The 20,782-nt window shown below is 47.4% G+C and overlaps 1 protein-coding gene across 3 annotated transcripts in view; it reads left to right on the top strand.

Moving 5' to 3' along the window:
* CFAP96 (cilia and flagella associated protein 96) overlaps positions 1 to 20,782 on the top strand; it is a 203,747-nt gene that overhangs the window by 19,379 nt on the left and 163,586 nt on the right. Inside the window, exon 2 of one of the 3 annotated variants that reach the window (XM_086962508.1) lies at positions 16,145 to 16,336. In XM_086962508.1, coding sequence (XP_086818634.1) covers positions 16,240 to 16,336 — 97 coding nt within the window. In that variant the 5' untranslated portion in view covers positions 16,145 to 16,239. Of the gene's footprint in view, positions 1 to 16,124; positions 16,337 to 20,782 lie in introns of all 3 variants that reach the window. The other 2 variants (XM_086962507.1, XM_086962509.1) reach the window with 2 other exon arrangements.

The raw sequence follows: 20,782 nt of genomic DNA on the forward strand, positions 1-20,782 counted from the left end.
TCGTACATGAACCTCATGGAGGCCCAAGAAGAAGGTGTAGTCCCTATCCTGCGGGTTTCCACATCTCCATGAGTCTACTAGGCCCCACTGTTGCTGCCAGTCGGAAAACATCTTAGCCGTACGAGTCGTATAGGAATCCCACAGGGGAGGATGCGAGCCGTCCAGCTGGGTGTCAGAAACACAGTTGAAATCCCCACCAATTATTGCCAATGCTGTGAGCAATGGAGCGAGGCTTTGTGACAGTGCCGCAAAAAAGGTACCCAGTTCGGTGTTGGGGTCATATAAACTGATCAGTGCTATGTCACTCCCTTCCAGTCGGCCTCTTATAACCACATACCTTCCTTCCGTATCAATGATAGTATCTGTAAGTTGGTATGGAACCCCTGCTTGTATCCACATGAGTGCTCTCCTGGCTTATGCCGAATATGTAGTAAAGTAAGCCTGACCTCCCCATCGCCTCTTAAGTGCTTGACCTTCTGCTGCAGTGAGATGTGTCTCTTGTAGGAGTGCTATTTGCACTCCACTCCAGTGTAGGTAAGAGAATACCTTGTATCCTTTAGTCATTGTATGCATTCCCCTGACATTCCACGTCAGACATTTATATGCTAAGATGTTAGCCATGTAGAGGGGCAGCACGCAGATACCAGCTTCTCTTCTCACCCACCCTGGGCTCACATCTTCCCATCCCAGTACTTTTCAACATTGTCCTTGTAATCTGCTGGGGAGACTCTCTAGTTCCTGCATTTACAAACAACAAACAACAGCCCCAACTCCCGCTTCTCAGGACAAGTAAAAACTTGCTAGTGCTTGTCGTCCAAACCATGGTAATAGTCCAAGAAATTTGTGGAATAACCCCACAATAGTCTATAGTTTTGGGGGGTACCTTGCGATGTTCTCGGCGGCTGGGCCCTCATCCGGCATCTTTAGCTGTAGTATGTTGCAGTGCTCAGGAGGAATGTTCAGTGCACTTCCATCGATCTGAGCTTGTTCAGGTAAGAATGCTCAATCTTCCATCGCATATGTCCTTGGTAGAGGGCACCCAGGGTCTTATATTGTCTCGTCTGCCGTATCTGGGGTGACCACCGGCAGTTCCAAGGTGCTCTCAGATATGTTGGAGTCCCGATCTGATTCTGAATCCAGATGAAAGCGTGTCTAGTCCGTAGTTTCTTGATCTGGTTGGTTCCTGTTCAGGCGGATTACAGCCTCTACTACTCTGTGGCGTCCTAGTTGAGGCTCATCCTGGGAAGGCATGGCTGAGCTCCGTCCAGTCTGCGGACCTCCGTAGGTCCTACGCTGGTGCTTCTGTTTTCCCTCCTCTGCAGCAGGTTTTGGACCGTTCTGGGAGTCAAACCAATCCCATGCCTCTTGTGGAGTTTGGAAAAATCTTGTTCCATCCGGGTCACTACTCTCAGTTTTGCTGAAAAGATCAACGCATATTGGAATCCCTTCTGTCTGAGGGCCTTTTTGATCTCCTGTTAGGACGCCCTTTGTTGCTGGATCTCTCTGGAGAAGTCTGGGAATATGCGCACCGTCACATTGTTAATCCTCAGCTCTCCTAGTTTGCGTGCTTGTTCCAAAACAAAGTCCTGGTCCTTGTAGTGGAAAAGGCGTGCAATTATCGGCCGAGGGGGCTCCTGTCGGGGAAGAGGTCTGGTGGGGGCTCAGTGTGCCCTGTCAAGGGCAAAGAATGAAGATAGGCCCTCGGGGGCAGTGCTTGTGTGTAGCGAGTCCTCAACATATTGCACTGTGCACTGTGCTTGTCCCCTCAATTTTCTCCGGCGTGCCCACGATGCGAACGTTGTTGCAACGTGACCTGTTTTCAGCATCTTCTGCTCTATTTTCTAGTGTTTTCACTTTGGAGTCCAGGTCATGCAAGTGTTTCTGCATCACTGCCATACTCAGAGATATTTCAGTTAGTGTGCGTTCATTAGAGGCAACCTTTTCTGCCAGTTTCTTATGGTCATCTTTAAGCAAGCTAAGATCAATGCCAATAGTATCTATTTTATGCTCTAGAGCTTCTCTAGTTGCTGTAATGGTGTGTAGTATGTCTTGTAGGGTAGGGACTTCTGTTGGGTGCGCCATTGGTAGAACCGTTCCATTGGGCGCGTGTGGCCCATGTGCTTCTTCCTGCTCAGGATCTTTCTTTTTAGTGGACTTGCCCATTGTTTGTACTTTGCTAGCAGTCCCAGCACCTTAGGCTTACTCTGTGCGTCTCAGCTCGTAGCCGTTCTGTCGAATCCAGTCAGCAGGGTCCCTGTCAGCTTCTGTGCAGTGAGTGGCAATAGCGCAATTGGTGGAAGGATTAGGCAGTTTTCTTCCCAGTGTTCGATGTTTCACCCATCTGTGTAGTGCTCTCTGCTGTGGCCCCCGCTTCCTCAGTGGGCGCTTTGTTCGAGTGTCAGTGTTTTTCTGCTCTTGGGCCAGTAGAGTATCTTGCTCAGGCTTTGTGTCTATTGTATGATCTCTTCCCCAGCATTCGTAGTCGCTCCTTGCTCTCTCTCCTAAGAGTGATGAGCCTGCATGAGATCGTTGGGATGGCCCAATGGTTTTCAGCAGCTGGGGTCTCTATTTTTGCTTTCCACTTCGGCGTGTAATGGGGCCAGGCTGTGCACTATGGTGGCTCTGGGCGTCATTCAGTTACTGCCTCGGAGCTCTCTGCGTCTGCCAGTTGGGCCCACTGCAGCTCTAAGAATAGTTAGTCTAGTTTTGGGGCTGGGGTCTTCTTCTCTGGTTCCCCGCTTTCACTCACAGGATGGTGGGGGCTCTCTCTTGGTCCTCACTTTGCGTCTATAATGCTCTGGGGACCTTTCTCCGCCCCTCTTTCCCACTCTTGTGACTGGGTTGTTCCCCTATTTTTCTGGTTACCACCTCAGCCTTGTAATTTAGGGCTACCCACTGCTATAGTGGCTGTCTCCCCCACAGTGTTCGTCGCGCGCCGCTGACGCGGACGAGGTCTTCCCTCCTATCGGTGCTTACGGGGTAGTACAGGTGCAGTCATACTCCCTCGTCGTGGGCGTCTTGGCGTGGTTTTGATTTCCCAGCCGAGGAGCCAGTTAGCCCCAGGCAGAAGTGCAGTTCCCCGCCCTGCGCAGGCCAAGCCCAGGTCTGCGACTACTGTCGCCTTCACCACGGGCCCAGGGCAGGCTGCGGTTAACGTGTTGTGTCGCGCCTTTTAGAGGATGTCGGGCCTGTCACTTTCTCCCCATGTCTTGGAAGTGCCCTCCTCCGCTGTAGACGTCTCCTCCCCTCTGTTCGTGTCACAGTTGCGGCCAGGGTCTTCCTTAACTCCGGTGGACACGGATCTCTGCAGGATCAGGCAAGCCCCCCGCAGTGGGTGCTCCAGCCCTGTCTCGACACCCGGCAGAGGGACCTGTCAGCTTCAGATAGGGGCGCTGCACTTGTCTACTCATGTTGCGTAGCTGCGATCCATATTGCCGACGCCTCTGTTCCGCCTCGAGGAGAAGCGGCAGTCGATGTATTGCGCTGTGTCTTTCAGTGGAGAGGTGTGGCTCACTGGTTAGAGGCGGCAGACCCGAGTGCAGAGAACGGCCCGGGACCAGGGTTCGATTCCCGACACGGCAGGGTCTTGGACCAGGATCAGCGGACTGATAATTCTCGCATCGGTGCCTACTCCGACCAGGGAGCACACTCGGCAACTCTGGGCATTAGCTTGCCTCATCTCCACAACGGCCCCACACAAACGCCGGGGATGCCTGGTTTCACCTTGGAGACCCCCAGGAGGGACTATCTCACAGGGAAAGCCAGGACGGGTTCCCCAGCGGTCTATAGCGCTACGAGGCCTCCGGGTAGCAGTGCGCTTTACAAGACACAACAATTTACAATTTACAATTTCAGTGGTGGCGGGCCTACCACTTTCGTCGCAGGCCTCGGGGGCGCCCTACTCTGCTGCCTCACTCTCCTCCTTATTTCGTGCCACACACCGCAGGTGCAGCCGGGCCCTTTCTAACCTCCGGTGCTCGCGGGGCGACTCAGGGTAAGGCAGGCTTCTCCACCCCTGATTCCCCAGTCCAGTCCCGGTCTCTGGCGGCGGCGCCTGTGAGTGATGGGCAGAAGTGCATCTTCCAGCTCCCAGGGGGTCTCTGTCGCGGTCCGCGGCTGTTGCCGCTGCCATTTTGGTTTCAGGGGCACGGCGTCATATTGGTCTTCTACACCTGTTCCAGAGCTTTAGGCTGCCGATTTTCCCTCAGAATCGGTTCCCTCTTTGTTCCGGCGCATCTAGATGGGAAGATTTTGATTTTGGTCCGACTTTGTTAGTCAGGATGGAGCCAGATTGAGCTCGGCCACGAGGAGCGCCGAATCGAGCTGCTCACTCCATCGGCTACAGGCCTCGCCCCGCCATCAAAAAAGATGTTAGTAGTAAATGTGTTAGTTCCGTTTTGGTTTGGACAGCAGCAGAAGGTTTGCTGCTTTTGTGATCTGCCAAAACTCAGACAGCCATCCCCGGTATGGCACTGTTGTGTTTGTGCAGCCAATCAATAGGCCTCTGGAGCAGCTGGAAAAAAATTAACCAAGGAAGGTGCATCCAGAAGTATATCGCGTCCCCTCGTCAGATAATCTGTGCTAAGGCTATATTACCAATGCAAATACCAGTGGGTAGAGAGGACATTCCTGCCTGGTTCTCCTCTCTATACTCCATTTGCCTGAGATCTGTTTACCAGCGCATACTCGTGCCTCAGTTTGGTCATAAAGGACAGCCACCCATTTCAGAAATGTTGCACCTACTGCATAGCCGTCTAGTGATTTGTGCATGAATGCCCAATTAACCATGTCAAATGCAGTTGTGCATGCAAGCTAGCCACTCCACGTTTCTCCCTCATGTGTGTGATGTGATCCATTATCATGAAGGCATTTCATATTCATAGTTGTGTTTCGCCCCCCCACCCCGCTACCACCCCCCCCCCCCCCACCCCCCCCCCAACCACCATACCTTGCTTGTATAAGCATACTGGCCACCTTTCCAACTGCAGAGTTAGATTTTTCCTGAGTATTTAGTGTCCACATTAGTGATTGACAGAGGACCATATGATTCAAATTCCAGTAGGTCTCTCTCCTTTTAGGGAGCACTACTATAAGTTCTTCCCCTAGCGTCTCTGGAAGCACTGCCTTGTCTAGGATTGCATGCTACATTTTTAACAACTGGGTAGCCAGCACTTCCATATTTTCTTGATACAATTAGGGTGGTAGGCCATCGATACCTGGTGCTTTACCAGTTTGGGTGTATCCCAGATAACCTATTTAAAATCTTCGATGGTGGTGCGCTAAGCTTCTATCTCAGGTCGTCTGTGAGATGAGGTAATTGTGTTTAGTTCAATATTAACCTTATTTAATGTTTTCCCTCTTCTTGTCACTGAGTACATAGACCAGTGTAAACCTTCCCAAATCTGTTATTAATAGAGTCTTGGTCTGTGACTGTGTCACCCTGTTTATTCTGCACAGCTACAATTGTTTGAGCCCCCCCCCCCTTCTCCCTCCCTGTTCCCCATCCACACCAAGATGCGCCTTGACTTATTCGCATAGTTATGTTGTAATTCTTTGTCGCCTGTAAAATCCTGTTTGCTGATCTGTCCCTTGCCTGATCACTTCTTGTGTTCCAATCTAGCATCCCCCTAGCCATGTGTTGATTAATTCGTTTAATTCTGTTTTTCAGGTTACCTAGGTTAGAAGTGATCGCCTGACTCCATAGGTGGTTGCGTGCAAATCCCTCTAATTGTTAGTTTAAGAGGCTTCCCAGCATACCAGCTGAAGTCACTGTGCTTGTATTTATTCGGAAATACTCTCTAATAGTCTCCCTAATCTCTTCTATATAGGGACAATCTTGTATTGCCCTCTCCTGAAATCTCCACCTGGGATCTTCCACTGAATGAACTCCCCCCCGCCCCCCAACCAAATGTATCAAGAAAGGAGCACGATCTGACAACATGTGATCTAAATATTCGCTTTTTTAAAATTTTCAAATTCAGGGGTGCTTCCTGGGAGCAGTAGTCTATAATCAATTCTGGAAAAACAATTGTGTGGGGGTGAATAATAAGAGTACCACCTTCAATCTTGGTATTGAGACCTCCAAAGTTCAACCAAAAGCTACATGTAATAGTCACGATGAACCACTATGTGGCCTGATTGTCACCATAGAACTGTCTGTATACCTATCTAGGACACAGTTGAATTCCCCCATCCACAATATAGTATAGTGAGCATATGGTGCCAACAGTGTCCTCAGGTCCTCAAAGAAATTGGTCAAGTCCACATTAGGTGCATACATGTTCAATAAAATTGTCTGCCACCCATTCAGTGTTCCTGCCACCCCTATATTTATATGTAGGGAAAAAACAACGGGATGGCCAATCTGCTACACAAGGAACGAGGGGCAGTAAAATTTAACAAACAACAATGGTTCACTGTAGACACATGTCTAATTATTGTGGATTCTCTGTGAGAGATTCTGTGAATAAATTGTGTTACTTGATATTTGATGTGGTTGGGACATTAACTCTTTAGTTAGGTCATCAAATGTTTAAATTGCATTTAATGTTTAGATTTTTGTAAACTTTGTGGATAGCGGCTGCATCCACCAAGTTATGGGGTAATGATGTTTTGAATGACCCCTATAGTTTTGGCAGTGGGGGCTCTGAAATGTAGTCTGTACTTTGTGCAACCAAGAGGGCCACAACTCTTGACCAAGAGCTAAGTGAGACATACAAAGCTTTCCTCCACACTTCATACAGTGTTTCTCTTGTTATTTTATTGTTAATTCGTTTATCTACAGCACTTTGATTTGATGGTGCTTCTGTTTTAAATAGGACCTTCTTATCTGTCTCTTAATGGGACTATTTACCCCTTGATATTCCAAGAGATCGCTGTTATAGGCATATTCTTAACTTTCATTTGTCATAATCTGCAGAGTGTTTCATCATCCTACTTTGAATGTGCTGGGGAGAGTTAGGAGTTAGATTTCATATGCCCCTCAAATTCCCATAACTAATTCTCCTCCCGTGTGGCCCTCCACAACCTGGCCCACATAATGGGTACAACATACCCCCCCTTTACACCAACATAACACATTCTACTCTTCCCACTGTTGGATGGTTTGCTCAGCCTCCCTTGTTAATGGTTACCCGTGATTACCACTGGTAATACTAGTAACACAACGCATTCAACAAGGTAATTAGGACCGGACTGGGAACTCAAAGCAGCCCAGTCAATTTTCTCAGACCAGCCTCCCGGGAAGCACTGCCTAGCCCCAGGAGGCTGGAAACACTTGCTTGCTGCTTTTGTTACTGGAGCCGATATTGCTGCACCTTGCCCCCAGTAGCAAAACCGCCCCTCCACCGCTGCACAACCAGCATCCACTGCTGCAAAACTGGCCCCCACACTTCCAGCCTCCTAGGGAAACACCTGATGCTCGGTACGGCAAGTCCAGCCATGAAGGTAACAATGCAATACAGATGTTGATGCCCTACAGTAACCAACCCAAACATTACACAATTGTCTAAAAAAACAGTCTGCCCACAACTTGTCCTTCCCAGTAACATTTTGCCTCAGTAGCCCACACATTCCAGACTAGTACCTACCAAGGAGAAGCAAAACAGAAGTTATATAGATTGTATTAGAAATAGGCCCTCAACGATTCACCCCTTCCGGCCTAAACTCAATCCTGCAATCATAATATCAATGTGCAAATGTCTGTATTCATATATGTACCTTTGACACAGTGCGATTGGAACATTTCCTTTATTATATAAAGAGCCTCTATGCTGCCTTTGGTAGAGAAGCACTTCTGCTGGGATTGTCCTGGAATGCCACACACTGTGACTGAAATTCAGTCCTGCTGACTCTGACCTCTTGCAATAAACGATATAGCCTGTTCTGCAAGGCTGGCTTCCTGACACATCATACTCCGGTATGGGGGGTTTAGGCTATTCCAATGGATCTAGCAGAGGTTACTCCCACTAAACTCTTGATAGTATAGATAGTGTTAGACGGGAATATAATCATATAGTAATGTTATAATGGTTGAACTTTTCATCTTTTTCACCATTCTTGTAGTGCTGTTACAACGTTTTATTTCATCTGCCTAATAATTGCAGCTCACTCTTTCTGTACAGGAATACGATTGTTTCAATAAATGTTTCAATAGCCGTAGTCGGACCTTTCTTATGTTTTACATTGAGCATGCAAAAAGCAACAATGAAAAGACAGATCTGTTTCCACAATTTCTTTGGGAAATAAAGAGTGATCATGTTCTTTTTTTTTTTTCGTTTTCTGAGATGCACCAGCAAAAGATCATACAAGCACAATTAATTGTTCCAGTACAAAATAAACAAATTAATTCGTAAGTTCCTTATATCCCTGGTGACCCCTTTTCGTATCTAAGAACAATGCTGGTGGGTTTTCTTCCCCTACCTTTTCATATTTCATCTACTCACATTTATTTTCCTGTTTCCTTTCCCCTTTCTTCCCATCTTTGTTCTTCTCTTTTCCTTCCCTCAATCTTTGCCCTTTGCCGTTAAAAGAAGGAAAAGCAACAACAAATTAATGTATTTATTTATTTATTTATTGGATTTGTACAGGGCAACAGCTACCCGTAGGTTTCCTGGCGCTTGGGATCACTAAAAAACTGAGAGGCAAAGACCAAAAAGAAAGAAGTGAAAAGTTATTGATTGAACATTACAAAAGTGCATAGAATTATTCAAAAAGTGTACATCCAAGTGTTCTCCCCCCCCTAGGCCTTAGCCAATTGTCCGGAAGGGGGAGAAGCTAAAGGCGGGGCTAAGCATAAAATGCACGCCACTACACGGGAGCGCAGCGGGCGCGCCAAAGGCAAGCCCGTCTGCTCCCATCCGCGCCCGGGCGGGCCCAGGGGCCACAGACTATGGCCAAATCACAAGCTATTCTTCTAAGATATTAAGATCACTAGCGTAATCATGCCCCCCCTTAGACCCTGTGTTTATAGTCGTATTTTGGCTAATGGTCTCCTTCAAACTCAGACGGGCCATGTCCCCTTACCTTCCCCCACTTCCCATTATCCCCCAATTACTGGTCCTACAATAGTTAACCAAATCGCCCTCCGTATTCTTTATCTCAACACACGCTCCCTGGTAAAACACCAACTTGACATTTTTCTGTTGCTTACCTTGGAAAAACCTGATGTCTTTTGATTACCGAAACTTGTTTAATCCAGGACTCCACACCCGACATCTTAGTGGCACTCCCTTCAGATTATTATATTCTGTCTGCTAATCGGCCCCTAGGGAAGATGAGTGTCGGTGTTGCAGCCATTATACACAAAAATCACAAGTTCATCACCAGGACCTCCCTTGATCTCCCGGAGGTAGAGAATATTGTTATCAAACTCAACACTAACACTGGATCTCTTGTACTAGTGCTTATTTATCAACCCCTCCCCCCAGGCAATGCCCACCTTCTCTCTCTCCCTAAGTGAACAAATGACCAACCTTGTCATGAATCATGCTAAGGTCCTACTTATTGGCGACCTGAACTACTGGTTCAACGAAGCCCTGGGCGGGCCACATGCCGCAGAACTTTCTGAGCTGCTTTCTAACCTGATACTGGCCGAGTATTTATCCTCCCCTACCCACGAAAAGGGACACACCTTGGACCAAATCTGGTCCCATAACCTTATACTGTCGGTGCCCATAATCTCACCATGTATATGGTCAGATTACCACTTGATAACATTTACAGCCACTATCAACTGTAAGATCAAGCCCCCCACAGTGGCGGGAGGCATGATAACAAAGTGGAGAACCCTCGATAAACTCGAATTTGTTAATACCATGGCTAGTTCATTACCCATCTTTAACCCCGATGTCAATTCCATGGAAGAGAACATCTCGGATTGGCTATTGTCGGCAAGCAATGCGCATGTCCCACTTGTTAAATTTTTCCGTGCCTGCCACTCAGACGCCCGTAATTGGTTTACCACCGAACTAAAAACACACAAACTCGGGCACCGTCTAAAAAGAGAGAAAATGGAGGCTAAGATACTGCATAGAAGATAAATTGCAGTTCTCGCTAGCTCGTAGAGAGTATAAAAAAGCTATTCTGGAAACCAAAGTGTCCTACTTCTCGGCCAGAATATTAAATGCCAAAAACAAACCAAGGAAATCTTCACGATTGTGAACGACCTGTGTAATGACGAGAGAACATTGTCCAGCCAGGCACCCACTCAAGAGCTTTGTAATTCCTCGAATAATTTCTTTGTGGGCAAAATCTCCACCATCAAAGCCAGCATCCCCAACACTGTCAGCACGGAACCAATGAAAGATATGTCTAGTAATTTATCTACCATGGACCATCTCCCGGCTATATGTCTGAATACATTATCAGATCTAATGACTCGTGTTAAATTCGGGTCTCCTAATGACTGTTGCCGACCTTATGTCCTGAGGGACACCTTTTCCGTTCTACCTCACAGTGTACTCTCCTTCCTCAACGAGTCCCTCGCACAGGGCAAGGTACCCAACACCTTCAAGAACGCTACAGTAGTCCTTCTTTTAAAAAAAATAGGGTCTGACCCCTTGTATCCCTCTAACTATCGTCCTATATCCCTCCTCCCCTATGTGGCCAAGATCCTAGAGGCCCACATGGCCAGGTGACTCTCCAATTTTATAGAACAATCAGAATACTTAGAGCCAAATTAAGCTGGGTTTCGGCCGGCTCACTCAGCTGAGTCAGTGATCCTCGCGGTACTGGACACTCTTAGAGCTTATAAAGACAGGGGTGTCCCCCAGGCTTTGGTGCTCCTGGATCTGTCGGCCGTGTTCGACACGGTCGACCATAACATCTTGTTGGACCATGCCGAACAGGCGGGCTTACAAGGTCCTGCACTCAACTGGTTTAAATCCTTTCTTGCAGGCAGAACTCTAGCAGTAAGACTTGGAGCTTTCACTGCCCCAAGCTTACCACCACATACGGGGTCCCACAGGGCTCATCCCTGTCCCCACTTTTGTTCAATATTTACCTCAGGCACCTGATTCACTCATTAAAATATAGAAAGATAACCATTTTTAATTACGTCAACGACCTTCAGCTCGTCTTTCCATTGGACTCCCCTGACTCTGCCGTTGAATTTCAAACTATTATGCTTCACATTCAGCGCTGGATGGATCTTAACCACTTGAAACTCAACCCGGGCAAGACGGAATTAGTGTTGTCTGGGAAGAGTGAGATCTTCTGGGGCCTGCACTGCTGGCCTACCGAAATTGGATTCCCCCTACTCCCTCCCCCTCGGTGAAAAGCCTAGGGGTCCCCATCAATGCAGATCTCTCGCTTAGAGGACAAGTGGGAGCAGTAGTCTCCACCAGCTTTTTCCAACTGCGTGAAATTAGGAAGATCGCCCATTTGCTGACCGACTCGGCCCTCTTTCAGATGGTGATAGTTCTGGTTCTCTCACGTCTGGATTTCTCAAACTCTATCAACCTCAGTCTGTCTTTGTTTTTACTCAAACGCCTACAAATAGTTCAGAACCAGGCTGCAAGATTCATCTACAAACAGCCTAAATGGCAATCTGCCAGACCCGGGCTGTTAAAACTCCACTGGCTACCGATGGCCCAACGGGCAGCTTTTAAGACAGGGTGCTTAGCCTTTAAGGCCTTGCACTGTAAGAGCCCTAAATTCATCAGCAGCATGATCGTAAAGCATGTTCCTCCTCGAAGCTTACGGTCAGCTCATCTCCACCTACTAACTACCACGGCTATCAAACTCAAACGGCAGGGAGGGTGTCGGTTCTCCTACCTTTGCCCTAAATTCTGGAACTCCTTACCTCTGGCAATCAGGAGCTGCAACAACCTCTTGGGGTTCAGAAAGGCTCTTAAAACCTGGTTGTTTGAGCAAGCCTATGCATAGTTCGAACTGCGGCGACACTACACAAGATCAGCGCCATGAAACCTCCTGGTGACCGTGCGCTCTAGAAGTTTCTGTTAACTTAACATAACAGTTTAATACACAGATTACTATTGTCAAATTACTGTGAGAGAGTGGTCATGTTCGAGGTTGCTGATACCATCTGATACCCTGGTAAGGTTAAGGTTTTAGATGGGGCACTGTGAGCTATCTAGGAACCAGGGCAACCTTTTCTGATGGTATGTGTGAACTGAATATCCATATTCTGCAGCTTATGTTGTCCAGATACACAGTACCCCCACTTCAATGGTTTGAACCTTGATAAAAAAAGACCCATCACAGAGACTGCCTTAGATCATCTTTTTACTGAAAACCAGAAGACACAACTGCACAGCTTTTTGCCTTGCTGCATGTAAGACTGGACCTTCTTTCTCTCTTCCAAGACTTTTGAGTGACTCCAAGAACCAGTTGTCTGTTTTCTTGTTTGAACTTTCAGGACTACAAGTTCCAGAAGCCTTTTCTGATTTTCCCTGATTGGAACCTGGCCTGATCCTTCCTTGCTGCACTTTTCTGCCTCTGAAGGAGTGAGAGCCCTGACCTTCCTTACCTGTCTTAAGGGTCCAGCACCCTTGAGTGGTCTCAGAGGGTGCTCCTACCTGCAATTCCTGCAAGTTTCTGCTGATCAACGGTGAGCGATGCCGTGTGCCCCTGATATCTCCGACTCAGGCTCTGAAGCGGTTCCAATTGACAACTTCCACAGACGACAGCAGCGGCCCTCGTCGGCTCCCTGACTCAGGGTTCGAAGTGGCCCCCAATCCACGGCTCCAGCTGCTTTGACGCCCAGCGACCTCGGTCCGAGGGCCACTTCAGCTCCAAATGCTGTGGCTGCAGCCACTCTCAACTCCGACGACAAGCGACTCCGTTGGCAAGCAGCCATTGCCTTGCGATACTCTTGCCTCTGTGACCTCCTGCATTTTTGGCGTCCAGCCCCAAGGTAACTCTTTCACCGGGCCCACCTTGGTCCTCGATGCCGACACGATTCCCGTGTGCCCGGCTTGAACTTATCACCTCTGGACCGACTCCGAGCACTTCGGCGCGCTACATTTCTAAGCAATATTTTTTTAAATACTTTAAAATTGCATATGTCAAGATCTACTGGTTTAAGTTTTGTCGTTTTGGTGTCCTTTTATTTATTAAAATATACTCCATTTGACTAAGTCTTTTTGGGACCGTTTTAGTGTTGTGTTTCCACTTTATTACTGTTTGTGTGTTGCATAAAGACTTTACACATTGCTCCCAAGTTAAGTCTGACTGGTTGTGTCCACGTTACCAGAGGGTTCAGCCCAAGGTTTAGTTTACCACAATTGTGGTTCACCCTAGCTAGGACTGTGGTGCTGGCTTGAAGAGGGCTCACTCCCACTTCAACCAAGAACCCAATTTCTAACAATATACTTGGTAACAATTCAACATTCCACTTACTTAAGATGGCCTAGTATCAGGTGGGTCAGACAGCACTTGAATCATAACTGCCCATGCCAATAAATCCTCAGCTAGTCGCCCATCAGACTGCACCTTCTTCATATACACTTCTTCCTCAGTAGTTTATTCCACCATGTCCTTGAACCAATCAGCAAAAGAAGGTAAGTAACTGCTAAGCCATTTAATAGCTATCCTGCTGTTAACCAAAAGAAGGTGAAGTAATATTAATTTCTGTGTTATGTTATGTTATGTTAAATTAATTTGTAGAGCGCACTAACACCGTTAGGTTCCTTGGCGCTGATTGGAGAGAGCAGAGAGAGACAGAACTAACATAACAATAGATAAAAATTTAATTGTAGGCTTCAGTGAAGAGGTGAGTTTTGAGGGAGGATCTGAAACTGGAATAGAGGGAGGATAGCCTGAGCGGGAGAGGTAAAGAATTCCAAAAGGACGGGGCTAGGAAGGAGAACCTAAGGCCACCGTGTTTCTTCCGCTTGAATCTGGGGACAGATAAGAGGGCCATATGGGAGGACCGGAGAGTGCGGGGGGGGTCGTAGGGATGAAGCAGAGAGGAAATGAAAACGGGGCCCTGACCAGAGAGGGATTTGAAGATGGTACAACCCAGCTTGAATTTGCAACGAGCAGAAACCGGGAGCCAGTGGAGATCCTTTAAAAGCGGTTGGACATGTTGATCTCTCGGCTGATGATAAATCAGACGGGCGGCCTGGTTTTGGATCAGCTGGAGTCTCCTAAGTTGGTAAACAGGGATGCCTACGTATAATACGTTCGCGTAGTCAAGCCTAGACATGACTAACGCAAGCAAGGCCAAAGTGAGGGCATCGGTGGTAAGTAGGCGAGAGATCTTGCGTATCTTCCTGAGCTGAAAATGACTAGAGGAGACGACAGCACTAATCTGGGGTGTCATCGATAGATCGTTGCTGATGACAACACCCAGACTTTTTGCTGAATTGACGGGACAAGGCGGGGTACCCAGGCTGGCCGGCCAGAAAGAGGGATGCCAAGGATTGGAGGGTCCCCCGACAAGCACCAGCTCGGTCTTGTCGGGGTTAAGTTTCAGGTGGTTTACGCCCATCCAATCACTAATGAAACAAAGGGTGTTTTGAAAAGTAGAAATGGATTCGGACCCGGAGTCAATGGTAAAGACCAATTGAATGTCATCCGCATAGTTAAATGCGGAGACATTGAAACGGTGAAGGGAACGGATTAACGGGGCCAAATATAAATTAAAAAGAAGGGGGGAAAGGGAAGAGCCCTGAGGGACACCACAGGTCAGCTCGACCTGAGAGGCGGAGAACTGAGACAGCCTGACGGCCTGGTGGCGGTGGGTCAGGAAAGAGCGCACCCAGTCCAGGGCAATGCCCTGGATGCCAGCCTCTCTGACACGGTCGACCAGGATGTCATGGTCGACCGTGTCAAAGGCGGCTGACAGATCCAAAAGGACCAGGGCCTGACAGATGTTAGTGTCGGCGCCCCTGCGAAGTTCGTCCATCACAGAGAGGATGACTGCTTCTGTGGAATGTGCTGGTCTAAATCCAGCCTGCTGGGGGTCCAAAACACAGGAGTCTTCCACAAAGGAGGTGAGGGTTTGGGTAACATGGGACTCCAAAACCTTACTGAGGAAGGGGAGGAGAGAAATTGGGCGATAGTTGCTCATGTTGGACTGGTCAGCCGTGGGTTTTTTCAAGATAGCGACCACTTCTGCCCGTTTAAAAGATCCTGGGACCACCCCCGTAGTCAAAGAGTTATTTAAAAGAGCTAAAGGGGGGTCCGGGCATGAAGTGAAGGCTTCCCGTAGAGCCGACGGGGGGCAACAATCGCTAGGAGATCCGGAGGAGACTTTAAACAGAAGGGAAAGGAATTTGTCTTCAGAAATGAGTGGGAGCTGGGTAAGGATGTCGGTGCGATGGGAAAGGAAAGGAATGGGAGGAGGGGAAACTGAAGAGACGTGGACAGAAATGCTGGTTTTAATTTTGACAATTTTGTCCACAAAGAATTGATTCAAAGAATCACACAGTAGCTGGGAAGGGAGAGGAGCGATGGTGACTCTCGCCGGATTCGATAATTCCTCAACAATAGAAAAGATGTCTTTGGACTTGTTGATGGAATTCAAGATCTTATTGGAGAAATAACAAGATTTAGCCCTGGCTAAGGCAGACTTGTATTCTCTCAGCTGAGAGGAGAAGACCGCTTTAGTCTGTAAAGAATAGTCTCGACGCCAGCGTCTTTCGGCCTGACGAAGACTAAGTTTCAGTGCCTTAAGTTCCTCGGTGACTCAGCCATTTCTCTTTTCTCTGGGACAAGGCCCAGTGAGAACTATTTCATGGCAAGGGATATTGTCCTGATCACGAGTTCGATGGTCTATCGTACCCGCCCCGCGCCACTCTGCTCCCACACCACCAAACTTGAAATCAGCCCCCTTGTCCCGCATCCACCCCACACAGTCAGGAGTTTGCAGATTAACTTGATTTGCAGGAGCAATCTGTTTTCACAGCATGCTTGCTAGCTGGCCGCCAAATCTATGGTTGTTGACACAATATTCTATCTATTTATTTATGTATGTATGTGGTATTTCTATAATGTGGACCTAGCCAAAAAGCAGCAGAGTGAAAACTTGTTTTAAAACACTTATTCAACTGGTAAACAATGATAGTTTGTTAAATTATTTACATTTCCAAAGAGTATTTTAAAAATGTGACACACTTTGTAATGACCTAAATGCCTTTATATATCTTATGTTACAGAATATCTTGAACCCCCTTAGGTGCATGTATTATGAGGAGGACGACGCATAAAAGGAAAATAAGGAACTGCCACTAAATTTCTTGCTTGCGTTAGGTGGTACATTATCGACAAACCATGGCTGGAGGAGGGAAGACAGACATGGAGAGGATTGGTCTCTTCAGTGAGATGGGTTATATCAGCATTGGAGATACATACGTCACAACCTTTAACAGTAAGCACAGTCTTCATCTTTGTACAATCTGCTATATGTCACAACATTTACTGTAGCATGTATAGGCTGTTAATAATTATTGCAGAATATAGGTTTGTTCAGTATAGTGTCTTTGACAGCATAATGAGTCCTTCAACTCACATCCATTGCCAACTGTAATATGTCTGATCACCACGTTGTGTATAAGCCTAATTCACTTCGTCTTGACACACCTCAGCTAAAGTGACTTGCTCTACGAAGAGGAAATGGTCACAGCGTTCGGTCGAACATGCAAGTATTTTTGGGGGTTTATATTGCATCTGTCAGAGTCAGTGTGATAACACTGTTTTGTAAAACATCTTTTGCTAAAATTGCTTTTCCAAGACACCTTTTACAATAATATTGTAAATATATATAGGAAAAATATACAAGATAGAAGTTATGGTTAGCAAACAAAACGTAATTAGTGATATCATCAATAAAAGAATTTGAGTTTTCATCAATGATGTAATTTAGCATGTAATGGATGATGGCCTATGAGAGGTCATAAGCATGCTTGAGTGGGGCGTTGATTTAGGTTTAGTTTATCTAACCACAACCTGCAACTTTTAGTGATTTTTTGTTGTATGTTTTGTTTTGTAACCCTTCATTATGACTGTGTTTTTTCACAGAGTTTCTGAGCTTTTGTTTTAAATATATGTTGAGGTGTTATAACCAAAGCTAACCATAATTCCAGTTTAAACATAGTTTTTTTCAGTGGATTTCTTGGAATGTTTGTATCTTACTCCACATATTTCACTTCAGGGTGTAGCCTGCAGCTAAAGCCCTGCGCTCTATCTGCCACAGGAGGCCAAGCCCTGCTGTGCATAAACTTTGGTCATGCACATCGGGGATTGGTCGCAAGGGCTGGCTGCAGGGACTGGCCTTTGACAAGATGCTGACTGAGTCCAACCTACCGCGATCAGCCAGTGAAGCACAATGCCTTTGGTTATGAGCAGCAGGGCTGGCAACAACTATGGTACATTTTACCAGGCTCCAGGGTCTGTAGTGTAGTTCCTATATTCCCAAAAGGCTCTGCGCATTGGAGTAATATACACTATAGATTTGACATAGGACTCAGGTCAGTATGTCTCTATGGAGTATATTAAACTTAATTGTGTGTGTGCCAGCTAACTCAGAGGTCACTAGAAACTTTCTCTAATAAACAATAAGGGATTCGTTTCTGACAACCGCATAAACATGACAACTTTGTTTCCCCTAGAATCGAAACCATATCTTCAGAGTTGTGGAAAAAATAGATTACTAGTTCACTCAGTCAATCGTGCATGCTTGGTTTCTACAGAGTTGCATAGAAATAGAAAGACGGGCGTTTCAATAAAAGGGTTTATTGAACAGTCTTATTTCTCATGCAAGAGATATGAACTGCTACAATCGTTAGACAGAATGCAAAGTATAATGCGTACAGTGTGAACAGTAATATAAAATAATACTGTAATAGCGTTGTCTGTTGCTATAACATATATAAAAATAGATACATAAATAACACAGGCTAAAATACTCAACTGGTGCTTCTAAAATAAGCCTACCCCAATGTACCTAACCTAGGTCTAGTACGAGGAAAGAAGTACGTGCTGTCTTTAGCATAGATTAGTTTTGCCAAGAATTGCCAAAGGTTTCTCTAAGTTCGAATCAGCTCCATACCTTAGAATGAGAGAGGTTGGTATCTTTTTCTCGGGACTCGATTTCCCAACACCCTGTAAGGGAAGTCAGAAACACTCGAGCTGGATTCTCGGCAGGAGGATGACAGCTTCTGGTCAGTGCGTCAGCTGGAGAGTTGGCTTCCTTCGGCACTTGCTGGAGTGAGCTGCGTCGTGCAAGTAGGTAGTCGAACTGCACCGAACCACCCCGTGCTTTGCCATAGCAAGTGAAGGTATATTTATACCTTGAAGGTGTTTAGGAATGCCAGTATTGACGTAAAAGTCGGGCATATGAACGTCATGAATGAACCCCTAAGGAATGGATGTTCATGCACAATAAATGAGTTCTTGGAGAAATCAATATCCAACAAGGGGAAGTCCCTAACAGCTTAAGAGTCTGGTTTTCCAAGAACTCGTTGTGACGTAGATGAACGGATGGAAGTAGCCATGCCTGCATTTGGGTAGCATGGGTTATGCTCTAGTGTTATGTTATGTTATGTTATGTTATGAAAATTTATTCAGCGCACAGCTGCTCCAGCGAAGGAGCGTCCCGGCGCTTGACAAGGTAGCCAACACAACACAACTAAGGAGATAATGAGCTAAAAGGGAACGGACTCAGGGAAATAAAAGAGTCTTGATGGCCCTACGAAATAAAAAGAGATTATCAGACGCACGTATCTTTAAAGGAAGGGAGTTCCACAGGGCAGCAGCCCGTACTCGGAATGAGCGGCCTCATTCCGGAGACACATACCCACTCAGTGGAGACACACACCCACTGAGGAAGACCCAGCATTGCTGCATGAGTCCTTCTCTCCACCTCTGCCCATGCATAAGGTTCAAGGTCATTGCCCAGCATATATTACACTGGGATTGCAGGGGACATAGCTTCTTTGTCAGGGCCAGTAACCCCTCCCCACTCAAAGTCTACGACAGCTATGGGATGTGACTTTGTAACATTGTCAGAGTTTACTGTCTGGTGCACCTCATCAGGTTCTGCCCTGGGGAAACCAACTTGGTCATAAACATGTAGGGCTTGGAAAATTCACTCGACATCAGATTAATTCAGGACTAGCTATTTTTAGGTCCTACTCGCCCTTTCTGGCGAGTAGGAATACAAACTAACACTTGACCTCTTCCTCTGAAAGCAGAGGAAATGTGAGAAAATAGCAAGATTTAAAGGCATCTTTATTGCTCACAAAGTAAATGAGCAATAAAAATGCTTTTAAATCTTGTTAACTTGTAACATTTGCTCAGCTTTCAGAGTCAGAGGTCAAGTGCATTTCAATTAGGTCGAGGAGATTTTGTAGTTTACTAGACCAGCAGGTCTAGTGCATTTTTTATGATTTTTTGAGCCCTGCCATGGAGATGCTGGCACCTGTAACCCTCAGGGGCTGGACATCAACCCCATTGATTCTTGGCAACTGCCTGTACTTTTCCCATACTCGAAGGCTAGTGGGCCAAGGATTCAATTTACTCCCCACCTACGGCAGCTAAAGTGGCTTCAGTTTATTCCCAGGGACAACATCTATTTCCCATCCCTACACTGTCAATGCTTTTGGGATGGTCACCAGTGGGTGACGGCTTGGTGCACACAGTATATCCCCTCTTGTGCACTGATTGTTTACAGTCATAGCACACCCCAGCCTTTGTAGGGTCAACATTGTTGCCCAGGTACCCCCTTCCTTTTGATTGGGATGTGGCAATGGGCTCCCCACCCGCCGGACATCTTTTGGTGACTCTTTGGGAGTTTCTGTATTTTTATGTCTGGACCCATCTTACCCCTGAAGAAGGGCCTGTCCTCCTTTCTTGTGATTACTACCATTAGATATCTTGGACTTGCTAGTGCACACCCAATCATCAGATATCTTCCCCAGCTCTTTATGACTAGATATGCTGGTGGGGGCGTGGCTTGGAGGCCGTGCGATCTGCAGCGTGAGCACCAAGCTCCGCTAAGGAAACCCAACAAACATCCTGATTTAACAATCCCCTGGCACCCCTGGCAACACCCGAGGGTCGGACGGCAAAGGGGTGCTGCATCGGGGCACTTTCGCTCCCAAAAACGACCAAGTCCCAGACTTTATGCCGGTTTTCTGGACTGAACTGGCTGCTCGCGGCACCCTCAAAATGGCGGCGCTGCACTAACGGGAGGCTCCCGAGCTGTGCCGCTGGAGCTGCGGATTTTCGCCTCGGACTCCGAGGCAGTTAAGGATCGACTCTTGGCACGGAGCGGCGCTGTTTTGAAGGCTGAAATACGCGGCTGCGAAGGAGGGAGCGGCTCGCATCGACCGACGCTCCGGGAGCCCACCGCGGCTTTACCTGGCGCCGCGGATGACGCGAGAATCGGAACCGGGGGCGTAGAAGGTCAAACCCCCCCGGCGGCTGAGCGGCACACGTGAGGGTGACGAGATAGCTGTTGGTGCCCGAGGGCTGCCTGGAGGACGCACCCAGATTGACCCTGCACTGGTGAGTGGGGCGTGGTGTGAGCTGGGGCTGCGCACCGCGGAGGCGGACGTGTGGCCCTGGGGACACCGCTACCTGCGAGCTGGGGCACGGGTGGAGGGTGGCAACCTGTACCGGCGCCTGGAGGTTGACGGGCGTGGCCGCAGCTGGTGTGGCCTTGCCTGGATGTGCCTGGGAGCGAGCCCTGGAGGTGCTATGATACACAGTGAGGCCTGGAGAGGTGGCGGAGGGGGACCTGCTTCCCGAGCATGACCAAGCGCAAACCCAGTGAGACTTTAAGATCTTGGAGCAATTCTGAGGAGCTGAGAAC

Source organism: Lissotriton vulgaris, chromosome 3_1, assembly GCF_964263255.1.
Source record: "Lissotriton vulgaris chromosome 3_1, aLisVul1.2, whole genome shotgun sequence".
NCBI classification, from domain to species: Eukaryota; Metazoa; Chordata; class Amphibia; order Caudata; family Salamandridae; genus Lissotriton; species Lissotriton vulgaris.